This window comes from Malurus melanocephalus, unplaced genomic scaffold (genome assembly GCF_030028575.1).
Source record: "Malurus melanocephalus ecotype Western Australia unplaced genomic scaffold, MMel_1.1 scaffold_66, whole genome shotgun sequence".
Lineage (NCBI taxonomy): Eukaryota > Metazoa > Chordata > Aves > Passeriformes > Maluridae > Malurus > Malurus melanocephalus.
The window spans coordinates 747,425-768,913 of NW_026623298.1; the positions used below are offsets into that span (position 1 = coordinate 747,425).

General features: G+C 34.5%; 1 protein-coding gene across 2 annotated transcripts in view; it reads left to right on the forward strand.

Moving 5' to 3' along the window:
* The window catches only part of PIBF1 (progesterone immunomodulatory binding factor 1), a 105,447-nt gene that overhangs the window by 25,597 nt on the left and 58,361 nt on the right, over positions 1–21,489 (forward strand). For both annotated transcript variants that reach the window (XM_057366466.1, XM_057366464.1), the window contains exon 10: positions 2,135–2,233. In XM_057366466.1, the coding sequence (XP_057222449.1) occupies positions 2,135–2,233 (99 nt within the window). The remainder of the gene's footprint in view (positions 1–2,134; positions 2,234–21,489) is intronic.

The following is a 21,489-nucleotide window of genomic DNA, read 5'->3' on the forward strand; positions in this document are numbered from 1 at the left end:
TTTTTTTTTTTTTTGCATTAGCTCAACTTGTACGGTTGTTGTAAGGATGGGCTATCTTTGCTTTAGAAAGTGTGAGTGAATTCACAGGACGTGTGAAGGTATGCAAGAGGTTTGACTTTGGATTAGCTGTAGTCCATTCCTATAGATCAAACACAATTTTGTAGTTTTAAGCATTTGAGATCTTTCCCTTGAGCACCTCTTCTGACTTGGTTCTTAATCTTGTAGACAGTATTTCTGTCCCATTTCAGAAGGGTGCTTTCACTTGTGTGATAGGCTGGCTAGATACCTGATTGTCCATACAGCCCCTCAGTGCAGCCACTGGATGGATGCTTCACCTCCTCTGAAATGGCAGTTACACAACTGAAACTGGCAGCGTCACTCCTATGTTTCCTGGCTCTGTAGAAAGAGTATTTCAACAGAAATTGCATCACATCTCATCTTGTTGGTTGAATACTACCTCACTTGTGTCCATTTTCCTCCCATTGCATTTTCAATTGACTAGTTGTTCAGCTAAGCAAAATAGTTTATTCTCTAACTGAATCTCTGTATCTCTCCTACCATTTAATTTTTATCCCACTTCTACTACTCTGGTCTTAAGGATATAGCAATGGAATCCTACTCWGACATAATATGCTTGATCTTAATGTTATTGACAAAATTTATTGCCATGTTTCCATAGTTTGGTATGAGTCAGTTTTAAAGAACCTAAACTCAATTTTTAAAGAAAATTTGKTTATCTTTCTCTAATAGCCAGTTAACTGCTACATAATTCTGATGCTGGGGKTTTTTTTAAGTAGCTGTTTCCTGTTCATATGATTACTTTTGAATTCAAAAAAGTGCCACTGATAACWTTTAGTCTATAAAGTAGTCCTTAAAACAAAAATTATGTACCTTTAGTKTGACTAAAATTAGTCACTAAAATTAGCTCTAGGTTTACATTTACATGGGCTTAATAACTTTCTATTTTCCTTTATATCTTGGCTTTTTTTTTCTCAWAACTCGCCTGAGATTTTAATTTCAGTTTGCCTTAAGTCAGAAAGTTGCTGTGGGGAGAGGTGAAAAAAATACTTCAGTGGGAATATCTTGGTTGCATCCACATTAGCAGTTTAGTTCAGATGAAAAATGGGGTGTTGAAGTGAAACCCCCTGGTCGTAGCTGCTGGCCATGGTTTTAGCTTGCCTTGCAGCTGTGCTTGGATTCACTCACATTTGTAGCACATGAACAGGATTCCTTTTAGATAAAACTAATTTTAAAATCATCTAATATRTTCCAAATGCTAGTGATTGTTCATCACAGAAGCAAACCAGGAGTAAAGTAAAATCCTTAAAAACTAATTATACAGATGTCTGGTCCTCAACAACCACTGTTAACTCTGGCAAATTGGCTKGTGCTGTGTTACACTAAATATTGTACATAGAGCTTATATACAGTATCTAAACAGTGCTTCCCCTCTGTACAGTCTTCTGCAGTGTTAATCTGTAGCCTGCTTGCAGYATAATAGACTTAATAACTAATTCCAAATTTTTTAACACAAATATTATATGTTTTATTTTTAAAATCATGCTGTTCTCATTTGTGTCAGTGAAATAGTAATTGAGGTAGTTTAAACATTGTGATTGATCCTTGGTTAAAAAAGTATCAATTGATTGTAATAAAACGTTATTTTATGGTTCTTTACAGATCAAAAATGCTGCCGGTAATAGAACCCAGGAGACACCAATGAAATCCAAATCAGTACAACTAGATAATTAGTTGTATGTGGAAGTAGGATTTCTATGCTTGCCTAAATTTTTATTGCTCTATCGTAAAAGTTGTGGATCATCTCAACTAGGTGGACAGCATTCTTGCAGTTATTAGCAAAGTACTAAGCAAAATCATCGGAATKTATTTAATTCCCGCAAAAATAAGTAATTTTTAGTTCTATTATTCTAGAATAATTAGAGTTATATGTTTCCACATATAAATAGATGATTTGATAGTTGTTTTTTAGAATTTCAGAATTGGAAGCTTTGCTGGTATAGTAACCTGAAGTAAAGCCTCTGCGATAAATAATTGATCAGAGAGCAGTAATTAATTAAGCAAAGTAGTCTTTTTTCTAACAGGTTCTTAACAGGATAATTTTTGTTTCCTTCAGAAACTTGAGAGAAGCAAGAGATAATGCTGTTGCTGAAAAAGAAAGAGCAGTTATTGCTGAAAAGGATTCTTTACGAAAATATGATCAACTCTTAGAACAGTAAGTGTCTTTAAAATGCATATGAAAATCTAAATATATGACTATTACCTAGGAGGTTTATCTAGGTAAGAGGGATGACTCGCTTTCTGCTTATGAAGAGCAAATTGAATTATAAATTCTTTGTTTAAATGAAGTTACAGACTTGATTCTTGTAGTATTTTTTTCCCATTATCAATATAGTAACAAGATGAAAGTTTGGTATTTCTCCTACAATCCTGTAGACACAAACATAATTCTTCATTTCATAGCAAGAATGTGGCTTTTATACTGTACAGTAGCAGTGGTCAAACTCTGAACCTATTTGTGGTTTTTTTCTTTGGCTGAAAGTAGAAAGTCATCTTGTAAGATTACTTCAATTTATAGTTTTTATAAAGTTTGGATAGAGAGCAGTAGTCATGAACAGTTACGTTTGCTACGTGCTTCTTTTACTACTGTCTCAGTCTGTCATACTTTATGTGTAAAATATATTTTCTATGCAAATGTACAGTTCTATTCATATGAAGAAAGAAACTGCTTGACTTTTTTGCCTATTTATAAGCTGTCTTACTTTCATGTTCCATAATGCCTTTTCCTTGCCTTTTGTAAATTTAGACTGTTGGCCGTGGTAAACTGTGAAGTAATGTAAAACTATGGATAGTAATCAAAGTTGTTCAGGATAAATTTGTAATGTGTCTTTAATATTGGCTTTAATTTGTTGTTTAATACGACTTTTTTTTTAAAATGAAGAGATCAGTTCTTTAACTGACTTTGCTATGTAGTAACCTCCTCCAAGGAAATACTAGATGAACCTTCTTTGCTCTAAATAACTTTTAATTAGTAATTTAAGTAGTAATCGGTTAAAATGCTGTTAACTTAAGCATCCAAAAAAAGTATTAAAGCTTTTAATTTTTTTGTGTAACTCCTAAATTGCAGTGGCAATACTACTGAAGAAATAGCATTGCATAAGGACTGAAAAAATGTGCCTTCTAACTGGTGATGTGAAACAACGGGGGTAGTTCTAGAGCAAATGAGATGTGTCAGAGGACTTGATATCCACTCTGAGTTTCAGGGGCTTGACTTCAGATTAATTCTAGTTCAGACTCAATGGGGCCAAGGGTGCTGAATGCCCTGTAGTGGCTGGARCGCATTGTAGGGGTTGTTGGATTCTCAAAAAGGAATTCAGTTTGCAAATTCCGAGATTAATCCGTAATGTGGAAATCAAAGCMATTTAAGTGGGGAGGACCAGGAAACTTGGTTCAAAAAAAAAAAAATTCTTATGTGAGTCAACATGGATTTCTTTCAAATGAGACTTCTACCTTTCACTGTGGTAAGATTTAGTAAGACATGTGGSGATTTCATATATAACTGGAAACTCCTCTTGGAAATCAGTTTTGCATATCATAATTTGAGTTTGCACTTTTACTTAATAAAAATACTAACTTTGCAATTCCCCTATATTTATTTTTAAACTTAAGAACCATGGAGAAAATACTTTTCTGCTCAGCTGTATTCCCACTCATATAATGTCATTTTTTCATATTGTTGCTTTACTTTGAGTAGGGAGGTTCCCCTGCAATTAGAAATGCAGGAATCTTGTTTAATCCACTTATGCTWCTGTGCTCTTAAGCTTTTTCTACTGATAAGCCCATTTTTAATTCAGTAAAACTCTCCTTACTTCATATTAAATAAATTAATAAGTTGATTAATGCTGGGTTTTGGAGTTRTAAGAAGTAGATTGTTCCTCAGAAGATTTTCTGCTTGGGAGCATGGAAAACACATACTAACCTTCTTTAAAATGTAGGTCTCTCTCTTTAAATCTGCTTCACTTCCAACCACATTACAGATGTCAAGACCGTGACTTTCTCCACATTCCAAATCATCTGCCTAAGTGAACTGCAAAGTAACTAACTGGCATGTTGAGATGGTATAAATATCTTAGCTTAAGAGACCCCAAATTCTGAGTGGACTCACATATGACAGGTCTGTGGAACAAAGAAATTTTCTAGAATCGCTAGAAACCCCTAAGATGAAAAAGGAATACCTGTGTTGTCCAGTTCTATGTTTAAGTGATTATAACARCTTGTTCTACTTTAGTGAAAACAAGGTGACTCATCGTAGTTACCACTGGTATCATAATCTGTGTAAACAAAAACGTTTAAAAGCTTCAGAAGTATGTGGAATGTTGACTGGCCTGAATGGTGGTTAAAWAAAGCCCCTGGCAAACCTTGTGATCAGAAGTGTAACTAATACCCAATTTTCTAGTCAAGTGCAGTTATTTTCATTTTTTCTACTCATGTTTGTGATAGTTTTCTGTGAACAGCTATTTACAGATTCCAAGAAAATACCAAAGTAATAATATTCATGAAAGAGTTCTATTGAGAAAGGATCTGCTGTTTCAACCTTGAAGTAGATTACTGTGATGTCAGGATGTGAGTTTTGTTGCTCTCTTTGCCATTATACAGCTCTAATTTATGTCTGAGAATCCATGTTTCATTTACCTATGACACTGACAAAAACTCTAAATTATTTGATTTTTTTGGAATAAATTTTTCAATGTCACACATACTCTAAAAATATGACCAAAGAGATGCATTTTCACTTTGTTGTTGGTAATGTGACTTAAGATTTTTTTCTAATTTCAATGCCGTATTACCTCAATTGAAATTGTCTACAGGTAGAATGAGGAAAGCAATTCTGTAACAGCTCCATCATCTACATAATTAAGCGTAGATGCTAAATATGTTCCMGCTTTTCCTTCTTTTAAATATTGCTGAAGTGTTCTGTTCAAACTATTGATTGTTAATCTTTTACTTCTCCTTTCCAAGAGAAAAAACATCCAACCCACCAAAACAACACTAACAAAAAAAAAAAAAACCCTTCAAAAAAGTAGAAGTTCATTGTGGTTTGCTATCAGGKTTTTTCCCGATGGTTAAATTTGCTAGTTTCGTGTAAGGTGCAACATCAAACTGAAATAGTTCCTTTTCTTAACGTGGACTCAGAAGTCTAATATGGAGTGAGCTCATACTAGAGCACTTCACCTACAAGAACCATCTCTTGGCTTTGATTGTTGATTTTCTTCAAATTTCCTCAAAAAGGAGTATAATGTCTTTCTCCGGGACTCAGCTGTTTCAGTGGAAACTAGTTTAAAATGTCTAGAATTATTGGTAACAGTAGGGGAATTCATAAGTTAGTTTGATTTTACAAAACATTTCTTTTCTTAGTGACAAAATAGTTGTGYTCTTTTACAGATGATTGCTGCTCACATGATGTACTTGAGGTGATTTTTCTTTYCCTGACTTTATAATGATAAAGTGACAAATGTAGAATAATGAAGAGAAACAAAATAAATATGCAGTAAACAGAAAATGAGTATTTGAGGCAATGCTATTCCTTCAACTTTGACACTGTCCATGCAAACCTTGTTTTTGTTCAAGYTAGTGAGAGGTTTAAATTCGTGCCTCTGTCCATTAGGTAATARGGTATTTTTATGTACTTTTTATTCTTATTTGAATATAGGCAGATGCACAGATGATGCGTTCTAAACCATATTTCTGCAGTTTTGTTAAGTCACGGTGATGGCTACAGAATTTGCTTAGAACCTTAAGTTTGTTCTGTGAAGATTTCAAAACAATGTTACTGTTATTTAAGCATTTCTGGATTGATGTACATAGCTCAGGTTTTTTTAATTGTTTAATTTATAGTGGATGATCTGCTACAGGTAAAAATACCTTKAGGAGTAATTCTAGTGTTTCTGTTTCAAAGTGCCTTTCTCAAATAAAAACCAAAATAGAATAAAGGTCGTTGACGTTTCTTGATAATGTTTGTCTATACTTCATAGGTTAAGAGAAATATGCAAAAAGTTGTCTGCATGTTTGTGTTTGCAGATTTATTTCTTTTCTTTCCAGTCAGCTGCAAGCTGACTATACAACTTAGGGACTTATTTTAGTCTCTCCACAATCTTTTTAATTTGAATCTCTTTTATCCCTTTTTTTTTTTTTTAGTGTTCATAATTGTAGTAAATTTTAGAATTCATCTGGAGTGAGATTGATGCTATCTGGTATTAGTCATCTATCTTAAACTTTTTAGCTAATGGAGAGAGGGGCATCAATTCTGTTTATCAAATGGATTTTAAAATTAGATGAAATTAAGATCCCTATATCTTCTTATTCATTGCACACAAGCCTAGAGGACTATCTTAGTCCTACTATTTAAAAAAATAATTGGATAAATTTACTGAATAAATAAACGTTAGAATGTGTTTAGAATCTCTATGGAGTATGCAGGAATCTCATCATTATATTTTCATTTTATTACATTATATTTTCATTATTAACAGAARCATTAAAACTAATTCTTTTCCGCTTTTATTAACATGSTTTTATAATCTGGCTGTTGCTGACTGCAGTGACAGGAATCTAATATTAAAATTACTAAGTCCGTGTTCCATGTATTTATGTGCTGGAGTTACTAGTATTTAAATAGGGGTGTATTATCTCTTCAAGAATATTTGTATCAAATTAAGATTTGAATAATGAATTTTTACAAATCCATACTGAAAACTGCTGACCAAAATATTTCYTGGGGACAACTGCCATCACCCATGGCAGAACTTCTTACTCCCCACACATAGCTGCTATGTTTGTATATGAAGTGCTTTGTAATCCCTTGAATTGAGGATCTATGTAGATCTTGAAAATCACTACCATTTTAAATCTTCACTTTCAATTAACTTTGCTAGTTTTTTCCAAATTTTTTTTTTTATAATAATAATTTGCTGCTTCTGTGTTTGTGACTTCTATAGTATAATGTGTATGCGTAATTTTTTAACATTTAGAATTCCTATCAGAATAAAGCCAAGCCCTTCACTGGCATTGTTAGAACYTGTTTAGATTTCAGCCCTAGCCAAAATAACTATTGCATGTTTCTCATAAAACTACCTTCATCTTGTTCTCCTGATGAGAAAGTTAAATAATGAGGTATGGCTTAAAAGGGTAAGATTCATGAATGTCATGGAACTTGCTGAAAGACACCCTTTGGGAAATCAGAATCAATGCAAAGAATGCAGTCAATGAACCAAGAGTGATAATATGTTGGGGAAGCAGAGAAAATGTCCATTTCCCTGGTGAGTAGGTTCAGTTAGATTCCAAGCTGTAGGAGCAGCACTGAAATCCATAACAAAATAAGTCTGTGCAACCTATGTTCCTATTGAAATGGCTGGACAGTTTCCTACTCTCTTCCTTTTCTTCTGAGGATATGTTTCTTTGAACTTTACATCTTAATAATAATTCTATAGTAATAATTCTAAGATGCATTTTAATAAGTAGGAGAAAACCTAATTAACTGATTCAGTCAAACTGATGAACAGTAGTGTTGGGAAGACTGCATACTTGCTAAGGCATGCCTAGTTGGTTTTGGTTCTTAGATTCCTAATCAGGATCTTAAAAATTTACATTCTTAGCTAAGATAGTGTTCTTGCAGAATGAATGCTTTGAGCCCTGTAACCAATCACTTCATAACTTAGCTGTCTTGATGTTGAAGAATTATCTACATCAAAACTCATAGGAATGCTAAGTTAGTCTGATGTCTGACCTTTCTAAGCTTCATTACATCTGGAACACAGGCTTTGAAGTTACTTCTCTTACTGTGCAGGGAATGTTCAATGATTATATTTATGGCTCTAAAAATCTTTTTATTTCGGTTGCTTTTGCCTCAGCTCCCAAGAAAAATATTTTCAGCCTTCRAGGGACGCTTTCAAAAAGTTGTAATATCAACATATATCATAAAGATTTTCCATAAACCTTGACATTCTTATTTTACCTTTAAAAAACTGCTAGCCAAAAGGTTTTAATCTTAAAACAGTATGTTTAGTAGAGGCAAATAGTTAAAATTCTGTATGGCTATTCTGCTGAGTACCTAAGAAACTATTTACTCTTTTAAGTCCTTAGGGTTTTTTTTTGTCTAGCCTGGAAAGGTTGAAGTATATCATGTCCTCTGAGAACAAGTTTAAAAGCAGTTCCAAATTACTTCCAAGAGGCATTCCACAATATGAGGATGCTGCTGCTGATGTTCATAGGGTTGAAATTTCCACTGCAGTTGTTAGTATTCCTCATGTACACACCCATTTTTGTGACTCACTGCACCCAGCTTCTCATTACTGGTGAGTGCTGCCAGGATGAACAAGTAGGGGTCCTATGTAACTCCTTACCAAATCATGTTTCAGGTGCAAAACTTTTCATGGGTTCAAAACAAGACTGGAAAAGCTCAAGATAAATTTGAGAATCACTTTACAGGTATAAAACATATCCATTTTCAGGAAATGCTCGAGTGAGAAATAGGTGAACACTAGTGGCAGAGCATTAGGGAGAAAWACAGAATATGCAGAATTTCTTCTTGCTTTTCTCAAAACATACGCTTTTGGCTGCAGCTTTATCAGGCTACATATGTCTTTCCTGTGGTATGCTACAGCCATTGTATGGAGAACAGAAGCTTTAAAGCACAGGGAAACCTCTCAGCCTTTTCACTGCATGTAGCTTGTAGGTCTCTTTGAAAAGGGGACATTACACTGGATGTAATGGCAAGATAAAAATAAAAGCATTTATCTGAAGAAATGTTCAACTGGSTTTTTTGTATTTTTTCCAAGTTTGTTACATGTATCAGGTTACCTATGTAAATAATRTTTGTTTCTGGAGTGTTTCTAACCATCAGAGCTTGAAGGATTTAGTGTGTGTATGAAGTCCCTACCAGCCTTAAGTAACTAGCATTAAGTAACACAAAGCATTAATACTTCAAAGCCATGTGCCTGTTTATAGGAAACTCCCAAATACATGTTTTTTATAATACAGAAGAAAAACAGGTCACAAATAACAACATGACCACAAATACAGACAGGGAATGTTAGCTGCATACAAAACATTGTATTATACTGCCAATTCAAAAGCTAAATTCTTCAGAGAAGGAATATTGTATTTTCTGTGTGTCTGTACAAAAATTTTGATCTTCAAATCATGGCTATTTATGTATTATATTTAAGATAATATTTAATATATTAATATTCTATGTTACATATTATTATACTAGACATTTCTTTTCAATAGTGATTACCTTCTGTAATAATGCTCTCAGACTGTGGTTATTTTCTGATTTCTCTGGAAAAAGGTGTGATGCTGTGCTTATTTCCAGATAGGAAACTTTTGAAAAACAGTGTCCAAATATGCCCTTGAGTAATGTGAGAAGGAAGTCACAGCTTTGTAAAGTTGTGAACCTCAATGTAAACTCATGAGATACTCTGCAATGYTGGACATGAAGAATTAACATTCATGAGTGAGAGCTTTGAGCGCAGTTTTGGCTAGAGCTTGTCTTCTGCAGAATCACCCTGGGATTGTTGAGAAAATTTTAGGTATAACTAAGGAAAGCATTAAACTGGTCTTCATTTCCACAGTGGTGATACCTGTTTCACGTAACTCTTATAAACAGGGAAAACAGTGGTATGTGGTTCTGGAATGGAGGATAGCTAGTTAATTTATGAATGAATGAAGACCTGTGAGTAAAGGAAGGACCAGCATAGTGTGTTTGTGCACAGGCACCCAGAACAGTGTACATCAGTAAGCCAAGGTGCTTTCGGGCCATAAGCCATAAGGAGCTCTTTGCCTTGGACGTTAGTGCATTAATTAATCACACCAAGGACTTCTCAAAAGAGAGTGATGTATGATATTTATGTGTAGTACTCACAGCTGCTGAGTCCTCTGTTCATAGCTGATCAACCATGCCAGGCCTTGGCAGCTATTTTCTTGCTTTCTCTCTTCATGAAGTTGGCACTTCTGGTGACCAGTGCTTTGATGAGCAAAGAATGGGAAGACCAGGAGTCTGAGGAGCCCTGATTTCCCTTTTGTATGGTCTTGTTTCTAGATAAGATTACCTCAAGAATGTATCCCAGACTTTAGCTCTGTTGACTCAGAGTTGTTTACATTCAGGGACACGATTTAATTTTTTTGAAACAGTTCAGTACTGAACTGTTGCATCATATAATGGATAGTGGGAAGGATATGTCCTTCAGTTTACTASTGAAAAGCTATTTAGATTATTTTTACAGCCATTTGTGTTTCTAGCTAAATGATCTAAAGGCACAGTTGTGTCTACTTCTATGACTGTGTGGGTACTTCTGAGAATATTCTGTGAAACCAGCAAAATGAACATGCAGTTAATGTTCAAGACATAGTTAGCCAAAGTTCAAGAGCTTCCTAAGGAATACTTTGATCTGGGTAGCTGTAGGGTGGAAGGGTGAGATGTCAGAACAGTTTTAGCCATAGTGACACTTAGCTATGATACGACATTTGAATCATACCAAGACAGTCATACTACTTTGAGCTATTTATAATATCAGTGAGGGGGAGCTGGTTTTAGATTTTTAAAAAAAAAAAGTAAATTGGATTGTTAGCAAGATCAGTAGGCTCTCCAATGGGAGATGGGAACATTTGTTCTGGATGGGCCTCCAAGGGGTGCACAGTGTGAAAGCAGATCTGCTAGTCTGCTCCCAAGGGTGACTGCTGGTGATTAGGCAGAAGATTTGTAGTTCTGTGGGAAGAGTGTGGTGAGAGGCAGTAAGGACGCAGAACCTGGGGACTGAATATACCCAGCCAAGATGAAATGGAGTGGTGCATATGGAAGATTAAATCAAGGGGCTTTCCGATTAGTAATAAAGTGCTTTTGCACTTTCCACCGGGCACAATCCTTAGTTATCCTGTCCTGTGCCTAGAGTTTTGGATTTGCAAAGAAACAAATGTTGCCAAGTCAAGACCACCCTGCAGAGTCATCAGACATGGAGAGGGTACAGACTCCATCTGTGTCTGTGTGTGTCCCTTTGAGGTACTCCTGTGGCAAAAAAAAATTGCTATAGTTTTTTCTCACCTATTAAATAAACAAAACTGAAAAACTTTCTCTTAAGAGGAAGTAAACTTTTTCCATCAAGTGGCAATATAGTCGTAGGAATAAAAGTAATTAGAAATAGATTCCTTTGAGATGAAGCTTGGGCACTGCATAAAATGCTTATACCTGTCAGGCATTTAGTTTTTACATGAAATGTTGGATCTCATAATGTACACGTAAAGTGTACATACTTGTATTTACAAGCCTATTTGTACATCTGTTCTAAAATTTAAATATTGGATATGTTGTCAAAATGCTGCAGGTCTTGGCTAACATTTTAATATAAATACTACTGCATGTGGATGTATAYAATCTAGTTTAAGCTTTGATGTGGAACTTGTCATCTGGAATTGTTTTTATAGATATTCTAATTGTTTCATGGAAAGTGTTACCATGGATAAATAGATAGAGAAGTGCACTGATTCATCCCTTCTGAAATTTTGCTTAATGTGTGCTCTGATTTTTCTAAGATCTTAACCTTTTYCATTCCAGAAATATAATCTAGATCGTAAGTTTTGACATGCTTCAAAAAGTTAAATCTTGCCATTTTTCCTTGGATATATTGCTGGGGTTGCTAGAATTGGTTGTGAATTACAGGGAGTGGAAAAATTTGTCCCACTCAAAAACACATGGGAAGGGGAAAGGGTTTATTTGTGAAAAATTGTACTGTAAGTRGATGAAAATAATTATAAACCATAGTCCTTCCCTTGCCTTTGTAAGCTGCTCGCTTCAGGTAACTAGCTGACCCCCGAATCTCTGAGTACACTTGTTACATAGTGTTTCTCTGAATGGACAAAGGTAAAGGACAAGCAAAGTGTGCTTAATGAAAAGCTTACRACCCAGTGAAATGCCCAATATTAGGTGGAATTGAGCTTTTATTGGTACCTTATTTCTAAGATTTTTAGACCTAAAAGCAGGTGAGGAAATACTGTATCTTTATTGTCTGTTTCACGTTCATTTAGAACATTTTTGATTTTACAGTTACTATACAGAAGGTAGTGAGGCTGGTTTTTTGATTTTTGGTTTGTCCTCTATGACATTGTTCCCAGTCACAGGTTGTGAAATCTGGGTCTAATTTTTTGTACCAGAGTTTTTTTGTTTGTTTGTTTGTTTTTTGTTTTTTTTTTTTTAAAGTATTCTCTACACACAGATAAATGGGGTCCATTTCAAGTTTGTTTTCTCTGTGCCAGGTGACTTCTTCTTTTCAAAGAAAGAATCAACTTTTTTAAGTAGTGGGGTTGCTGCAAGATACTTGTATCACTATAATGTGCGGATYTACAAAAGTAGTTGCCATGCTCTGAGTTACAAAAAGAGCTACCTTATGGTAATTTGTTTCTCTGCGAGGGCYGTCCTCCTGCCCTGCATTTTCTTACTTTGCAAAATAATCAAATTTTCCTTTTGTCCTCTGTCACAAATGGTTATCTGTTATTACTGAGCAACTGTTTTACTTTAACCATTAGAGTAAGAAAAAAAATTGGAATCTTTTTTTATTGCTCAATTGATATCTTTTGGCAGAATTTCTAATTATTTTTAAAGACAGTTTTACATTTATCTTTGTCTCTTTTGTTATGCCAGCTGTCTAAATCTTTTCATAAACTTCAGTTAAAAGAACATACTTTCCATGATTATTTTAAAATATGTTTACTGGAAGGGAAGTCTAGTGAATTCCCACAGATGAAGTGTGAGTGTATTTCTCCCACTTATAAATGAGTTCTTATTTCCTACAGTATGTGTTCTGGTACCACAATGAGTCATTTTCAACATGTTTTAGTTTAGCTTCTAAAACATTTAAAAACTTGGCAGATAATGTAAATGAATGTTACATCCAATTTTAGAAACTGCTTCCAAATAGTATTTTACTAAAATGAAGACTGTGAATAGACCTTTCAGAATCAGAAGTGTCTTTTGTGATGTCTGAAATCATTTGCAGAGGTGTTTTGGTTTGGGTAGTTTGTTATTGCAGTTTTTTACTCACCTGTAGCATGTAAAATAGGGAGAATACTTTTGTGAAAAAGCCCTAAAAGTTTACATACAATGTGTTGTTAATTGAATATTTTAGCTGGGCCAGTAACACTTTTTTTCATTAAGAAGGAAAAAACCCCTGAATTGTGCAAATTTTCATGCCATTTTATTTTAAAATGTTTCAATTTTATAACCTTTTCTAAAGAAATATAGTGCCATCTCTGCTTTAATGTGATTTAATGTGTTTAATATTATATACACTGTGCCCTACTTCAATCTGTTTCCTGATGCTACCTTGACAGGTCAACTATTAGAAAAGAACTCAAGACTAAGTACTTTGTATGATTAAAACAGACTTAGAAATTACAGGGGTGATGTGCAACTGGGAGGAAAATGGGGGGGACCAAGCATGTTTAGATCCAAAAAGAAAAATAGAATGACCAAAAAAAACACCCCAAACAAACAAAATCACCAATACAAAATGACCTGTRTTCCATTTCTGAGGAAGTTTTTTCTATTATTTAGAGAATATTTTATATTTTAACTTCATTGTCCTGGCTTCCTGGCATTTGAAACATTTAATAGAGTGGTACCTTGGATACTTTGCTCACATGTGAGACCTATGCTTAGTTACATCACATTTCCGCAGTCTAGATTTGAATACTACCCTAAATATTTTCTAATTGTTGGCATCATTTATATTGTCAGTTATGGTAGGGATAACTTTGTAAATCTCTGATTATTTAACTTTAACCATCTGCATGTTGGCCATGATGCAGCACCATGTTATCAGTAAGGTCTTATTGTAATTATCACCCTTAAAAATTTCTGTAGCTTTTTGTTAGACTCAGAAAAAGATGGGGAAAACATACAAAACTTGAAKTACTAAATCCTTCATTAAAAGTTTTCCTGAAATCCCTTTTCTCTTAGTTATGTGGTATAAAATATAAAGGAAACCTATTTCAAAACTCATCTCCACCTGCCCCCCTCCCAGACAGGTCTTAAATATGGTAAATTTTCATCAAGGAGAAAATCAGAAAGRGGAGGGGAAGAAGTTTATAAAGGGATTGAGTATCTTGTTTTGTCAGACAAAAATAWTTTTTCTCCTTCCATTATGTCTATGTTGTGAAACTTGCAGAGGATTGGTAATAGGCAAAAGAGTAAAGGAAATAAAGATGAGAGGTGGAGAAAAAACAGTGTATATAAAAGAAGAGAAAAGAAATAGCAGTCATGAAAACTTTACTGAGTGTGATTCATATGTGTTGGCTTTGATGGCAGAGTCCATTTCTTCGTTTCTGCCCATCCASGTAMCTTTGTACAGGTATTTGCAGAGATGGAAACTGAATCTAATTGGTAACTTAYTTTATATGAATTCCATTCAGTACAAAGTAAAGATCTTCTTCCGATTTGAACACTGAAAAATCTTTGAACATCTGTGTTCAGAGATCTCAGTTTTGTTCATACCACTGTTTCAGAATTTTGTGCTTTTTTTGAAGCATTTTAAAGATGTGATATAGTGTTACACTTCGCATGAGTTTAAACATTAGTTTCTGAGTAAAGTAAGTAACTGTAGCATGGATTTTAGAACAGTGTTTGCTGTTGCTGTCATTCAGTCTTGTCTAACTTTAAATGCCTGTGCTGGGTTGGAAACATGTCYGTAAAGTACCTGTTTCTTTCCATTGACTAATGAAGGGAGTTTGCACAATAGGCTGAGCTGTAGGGCAACCACATCATAAACAGCAGAAGCTACATGAGTCAAGTCCCACATGGCTTTTCTGAGTTAGAGTTCAGCATAGACTCCTCAGAAATTCATAGATTTGGGAGCTTTTATACTTTACCGTCATTCTTACTCAGTCCTCCAGTGCAGATCATCAAGCCTTTAAGCATATCTCAAAGGCTGGCCATAAAATGGAATGTTTTCATTGTGTAGTACTATATGCCTTACATGCTGCTTTTTTGACTGTTTTTTTAAATGAACTCTRCTGTCTTCCATGATTGGAAGTATTTTGATTGACAGAAAGTCAATTAATGTAGCTCTAGGTAGGTGATTATGCAAAGGATTGGACCTGGTTAATAAAACTACAGAAGGTAGGAAGATACCATACTCCTTCAAAATTTTAACTACCTTGCATTAAGTCTTAARGAGCTAACACATCCAAACAAAGAGGAAGCTTTCATTTGCGTTTTTAGAGAAAAGGGGGAGAAAGGACAGTAAAGATCCATGGTGTAGCAGAGATCCACTTGTTGCCCATGAGAGAGGCAGGTGGCTGCCCAAAKGAGGCTGTGACCCTGTGGAAGGTAATGGTGGAGCAGGTTTGCTGTCAGGACTTGTGACCTCACAGGGACCCACACTGTAGTAGTCTGTTCCTAAAGGACTGCACCCATGGGAAGGATCCATATTGGAGAAGTTTGTGGAGGTCTCTCTCCCAGGGGAGGGACCCCATGCTGGAGCAGGGAAGAGTGTGAGGAGTCCTGTGCCTGAAGAGGAAGGATTGGCAGGAAGTGTGATGAACTGACCACAGTCCCCATTTCCTGTTCCTCTGCACTGCTGCRAGGATGGAAGTAGAGAAAATTTGGAGTAAGGTAAAATTCAAGAAGAAGGGAGGGACAGAGGGAATGAACCATTTTCTGATTTGATTGTRAATAAATTAATTTTTCCCCAAGCTGAGTCTGGTTTGCCTGTAATGGTAACCAGGGACTGATCTCTACCTGTCCTTATCTTCACCCATGAACCTTGCATTATATTTCTTTTGCCCTGTCCAGAGGCAGAGGAGAAAGATAGAGTGGCTTTGGTGGGCACCTGGGATCCAGCCAGGGGCAATCCACCACCCTRTACTCACAATGCAATGTATGGTTGGTAACCACAGGTTTTGCACATGTTAATGAYTTTCCAACAGGTTGTCCTGGTGATACTGGGGGTAGATTTTCCCTGACTAGATTCCAGTGTAGCGTTACAAATACCTCCTGTTCTCAAGCACCACCTAACCTCAGAGGCACTTAAAATCATTCCAAGTTGGAGCACATTTAGGTAGAGGTCCTTCTGCATGCTCGGAAGTCTCCTGGTTTGGAAAGCTTAGTGCTTATTTTGATGTGGGTAGGAGGTGCTTGAACTCTGTTCAAGTCCCTGAAGGGCCTGTTTTTATTAGAACATGGCTAACTCATTCAAAATCATTGAGTTCACTCCAGAGCACTGTTAGAAAAAGTGGTAATGCTAAGATTTGCCTCTTTCATAACGTGATTTAAACACTCACCCAGAAAATTTAAGAACCTTGTCCTTTCCCTGTCAGTTTCCCTAATTATTTAAACAGGTTTTGGTGTTACCTGGAAATTAAGTCAACATGTCCAGAACTAGTGGCAACAAGTCTTGATATACATAATGCACGAGTTTAGCAAAATGCTGTAAAAGAGGAAAAATAAACAAATTTGGGGATTTGGGGAGGAAAAATCAAACAAATTCTCAAAAAATTATAAAAATTCAATTAAAATATAACTTTCAAAATCTTTTAGCTCTGTAATTGGCTTTTATGTACTTCTTTTTCCAGTATTAAATGAAGGAAAAGCTCAAAACCCTGCAAGTGTGGATATTGGCAATAAGTTACCTATAAGGTTTATAAACATCATTTTTAGAGTGAGCCTTTTGGATCATTGATTATTTTGTCATTGCATGTAACCTCTTTTCAGAAATTGAACTGTGCTATTCCTAGTAGAAGACGGTCTATTTGTTATGTTCAGATAGGGTTTAATTTCTGTTTAAAGATTATTGTCTCCTGGTTTATATCACAGTGTTCCGATGATAGCATTAGTCATATTTATCTATTGTTTTGTCCTCTTAAAATCTTAGTCAGACTTGTTTTTTTGAATTGTAGGTTATTTGACTTCTCATGGGATAGATTCCTTGTTCTCTTGGACATCTGAGTACCATTTCTTTTAATCTTGACCTCACTTTAACACAGATAACTGGAATTCTAAATGTTTCAGATAATTTCCTGCTCTATCTGATCTGGTATCATAATTTCCACTAGAATGTACCTTAGTGATTCCTGGAACTCTGTGTCTTTGGCATAGCTGGGTCATGTTAGCAGTTTAGTTATCCTAATCTCATGTCACAAAGCCAGATCCTTCTCCTCAGTCTGCTCTGTCCTGTAGGAGTCTGGATCAATGGAACCATTACCTTAAGTTTCCTGCTCTTAAGTCTTCCATCCATATATACATTCATAGTAGTTCTGTGTTTGTGCTACATTATTTTTCTTTTGTGAGAGYCACAGTCTGTGGCATATTAGAGAAGCACATTACTAGAAGATGTGCAGTCATTTTTGCTTCAAATACTCAACATGAGATTTGGCTCACCTAAATAAACCTGTTCTGAGTACACTTACAAAGGAGCTGCAAACGTCTGAATTATTATCATTCCTGCAATATGTTTTTAATCTACATTTCAGATCTTCACCTATTGAATGTTTTGTCAATATGATACAAAAAATTAATTGCTAAAAAAGGAAAGGAAGTAGGTTTCAAAACTTATAATTTAACTCAAGTGTATGATGCTAATCAATGTGAACTTGCATTAGTGAGTTGCAGGGGAAAAATAAAATTTGTGAAAAGTGTAAATACTTGCAAATTGTTTCTTTGGTCTTATCATTTAAGAGTGTAACAATACAAACCTGTCTTGGCAATTTTTTTCACTGTATTAGTTATGAAAAATCATAAAACAAATTACACTGATTTCTCTGTAATTTTTGTACTTACCTAAGTTTTAATGTTTTCGTACTCTTTATTTAACAGCTACCAGATTAAATTGTTATGGAAATGTTAAGTAATATTCCTTTTTTGTCTTTTAGAAATAGATAGGTTTTAGTCACATTTGTTTACTAATTACTAATCATATGGACTATCTTTTTGTGTCCTGTTAAACAGAAAATACTTGATCTGTAAGAATGCCTTTTTACTACACTGTAGATTTAAGGAAGAGAATAGTATAAATTATGTTGCAGTTCAAATAGCATACTTAGCTTTCACTTGCCTGCCACACGTTAAGATCTTATTTATCTATTTTAACTCGTATGTAAAGTGAATTGACATGTTTAAGCATCACTTAAATTGTGAAATTCTTTCATCAAATTATTCCTTGTTATTTTTCCATAATGTTTGCAGTTCAAGCAGCTTTTAGGCTTACTTGCATTGGCCTYCCTACTCCAGTTACCACCCTACAAAATAAATCTTTGTATATTCAAATTGATGCCAAGATGCCAGCAGTACAGATTATAATGCATGATTCATAATGCAAGCTCTCAGAGCATTTACTTGCGTACAAATACATTCCTATGAAATGACAGATAACTTTATATATGTAAATATGTGATCACTGAAAAGAGATTCTTTGTTGATCTTGAATGTGTGCACATTTCATATCAATTCAGTGATCTTAAATATGGTTAGAAAGTAGTAATTTTCTGTTAATCCCATTTTAATGCTGAAAAGGAAATGAAGCTTTTAAAAACAATCTTCTAAACTGAATTGGTTTGAAAAATAAAACCGTATTTTTCAAAATTAAAAATAAGTTTGTGTATCAGTTTGTGGAGGGAATATAGTGAAGGCGAATCTCCTAAAATAAGGAAATAAAAAGGTTAATGAAGTGTGATTGTTCCAAATGAAAGAATAGTTTTGCCAGTACAACACTGATGCATATAAATAGTTTTCTAGATGTTCACAAAAATATAAGTTATATTTGTGAACTGAATCAYGCTCAAGACCTCTTCCTTTTGCCATTTTTGTAATTTTTTTTCGAGTTGCAATTTCAGAAATTGCATGCTAATAATAATACTTTGAGAACTGCTAATACTTATAGAAGTAACAATGCTTTGAAAAAAAGCTTGAAAAAAGATATTTTTAAATACAGTCTATTTGGCACACATAGAAAATTTTGCTATTGAAACTTCGTAGTGATACTCCTGAATACRAAGTGTGTAATAAGCATATTTTAAATAGTACTGTAGAAAAGGTTTTTTTTTCTTCTTGAGTAACTTCAGTGTCAAATGGTCTCTCTTCTTCCTCTCTTTCTTAACTATTTTGCTGTTTAGTATTCTTTTGAACAGTCCCAACCTGTGCAATCCTTTTTTATGAAGCTCCATAAACTAACTCAAAGTCAGTGAGAAATGCAAAATGAGAACTGTAAATGCCGTTAGAGCTGTAGAAATGGAAATTCATAGGAGATTAGTAACCAAAGCACTCAATATTGTTTGCTTTTTTGTTGCAATTTAAAGAAAAAAATCTGACCAAAGTATTTGCAGTAGGAATAGACTTTAAGTAAATAAGTGAATAAGCAAGTTATAATTCTCCTTTTAGTATAATAAGTGAATAAGCAAGTATAATTCTCCTTTTTTCTTAACCACAAAGTTTATGGTCCTATTTTATGTCTTTGTAAGAGTWCAAATACTTCAGTTGGCTGTTTACTTTATTAATCATATTGCATGCTGCATTTGATCATGATCTGAGAGATGCATTGAATTACTTTAATCACATGCTTTAGATTCCTATAGATCCATGGTACAGTTGTTGAGCATACCCTGCATTTCTAAAGAAGCTAAAAAAGATTGCTCACATTCATACAAGAGCTTGCTTCCACGCCAAGAATGACAGATGCTGTTACAGCTGAGAAATGTAGTGTTTTAGGAAAACACTCAAGCAGTAGTTATCTTAGGGCAAAGTAAAAAAAAAAAAATTTAAAATGCCTTAATCTAAACTGGAGTTTAAGATACTTGTGGTGTAGATGTTGGTTATACAAGCTGTCAAGGATTATATTCCAATTCAGTAAATCTGCAATATCTGAATGAACAAAATAGTTTTGTCCTCTGGCTTTAATAATTTCACATATGCCTAATTATTGTATTTCTCTTTTAAGGTAAATTTACTTGCCGGATTTTTTTTATTGTTTGTGTTTTTGTGTTGTAGAGTATATGTAAATGATAGCATACCAAGGAATGGTGAAGAGAGGAGTGCATAATCCAAACTTTTGTGGCCTGTATTTGACTTCACTGTGCCAAAGCAACATATTGGTCCTATTTTAATGTTGACACGATCAGGCAGAGTCTTTAAATTCATTCCATGTGCTACTGAAAGTAATTCACATGAGATACCGGTTGTCATGTTTAGAAACAATGTAAGATGATAGAGTAAATGGAAATTTGGGAACTAACAGAAAAGTATCAGTAAAACAGAAGTACTGAATTATATAGCATTCTCTGTAATGATGCTACAGTTTCAGAAACACACGAGTGCTATTGGCACAGATACAACAATGTWGCACTTAATGGACTGGAAGTCCTGGCACACACAATTGCACTTGTGTGGTGACAGTTTTGCTTCCTACAATGCTAAAAATGCATATGACTTTACCTAAATAAGAAAAATAATTTTTTTTCTGAATTTTTGAAGCTCTAATGATGGCATAGAAGTAATAACTTCTGAATTCTGTCAAACTCATTAGCTTCACAAACCTACAAGTAATTATTTAATGTCCAGAAAGGAAACTTGGAAAAGGTGTTCTTGTCACTGACCCCAAAAAACTCAGCCATAATAGGTGCAAAAGATATTTGCAGTTGTAAAAAGATTTTTTAAATTAATTTATAATGATGTGTGTCATGTTAAGTGGCAAATAACCAATACTTCATTTGCTTCACAGAAAGATTATATTTTATATAAGCAAGTAAGTTGAGTTGTGTTACATTTTGTGGCTAAGGAGCAGAGATTCATAAAGAACATTTTTTTCTATTTTGAAGAAGCAATTTTAAGGTGGGATAAAATGCTAAATATTCTTGATCTTCCCAGTATTGGTGTTAAAGGCAGAGCTGAATTAGCTTGATATTTTTTATTATTCTGAAAGGGAGTATATCCTTGAAAGTTCAAAGAAAATTGTTCAAACTGTTTAAGCCACCAGCCACATCAGAATGATCCCTGTTCAGAATGTGACATGTATCTAAAATACTGTTTCTCTCAAAGCAGATATTATTTACTCTTATCAACACACTTGAGTTCAAATAAGAATTCAGGAAAATCATTCACTTTGTGTGGGTCCAGCAAGCTAATCTCTCTGGTAACTTGTGGCTATATCTAAGACTATGTATACAAAGTTTACTGTATTTTTTAATTAATCTGATCTAGCTTTATACTAGTCTGCAKATACACTGTTATTAACTTCATCACGAAGCTAAATGAAAGTTAATAACTGTTCTGCTTAGCTTATGTATTAAGTGGGGTTTTGGAAAATGCCCTTCAGTGTTGAAAGCTCAGACATCTGTTAGAAAACCTGCTATGGCCAATTGAATTTCAAATCTTAGCACTATTCATCTAAAAGTAACATCTTTTTAAAGAAATACTAATTCCCCTAGGTATTCATC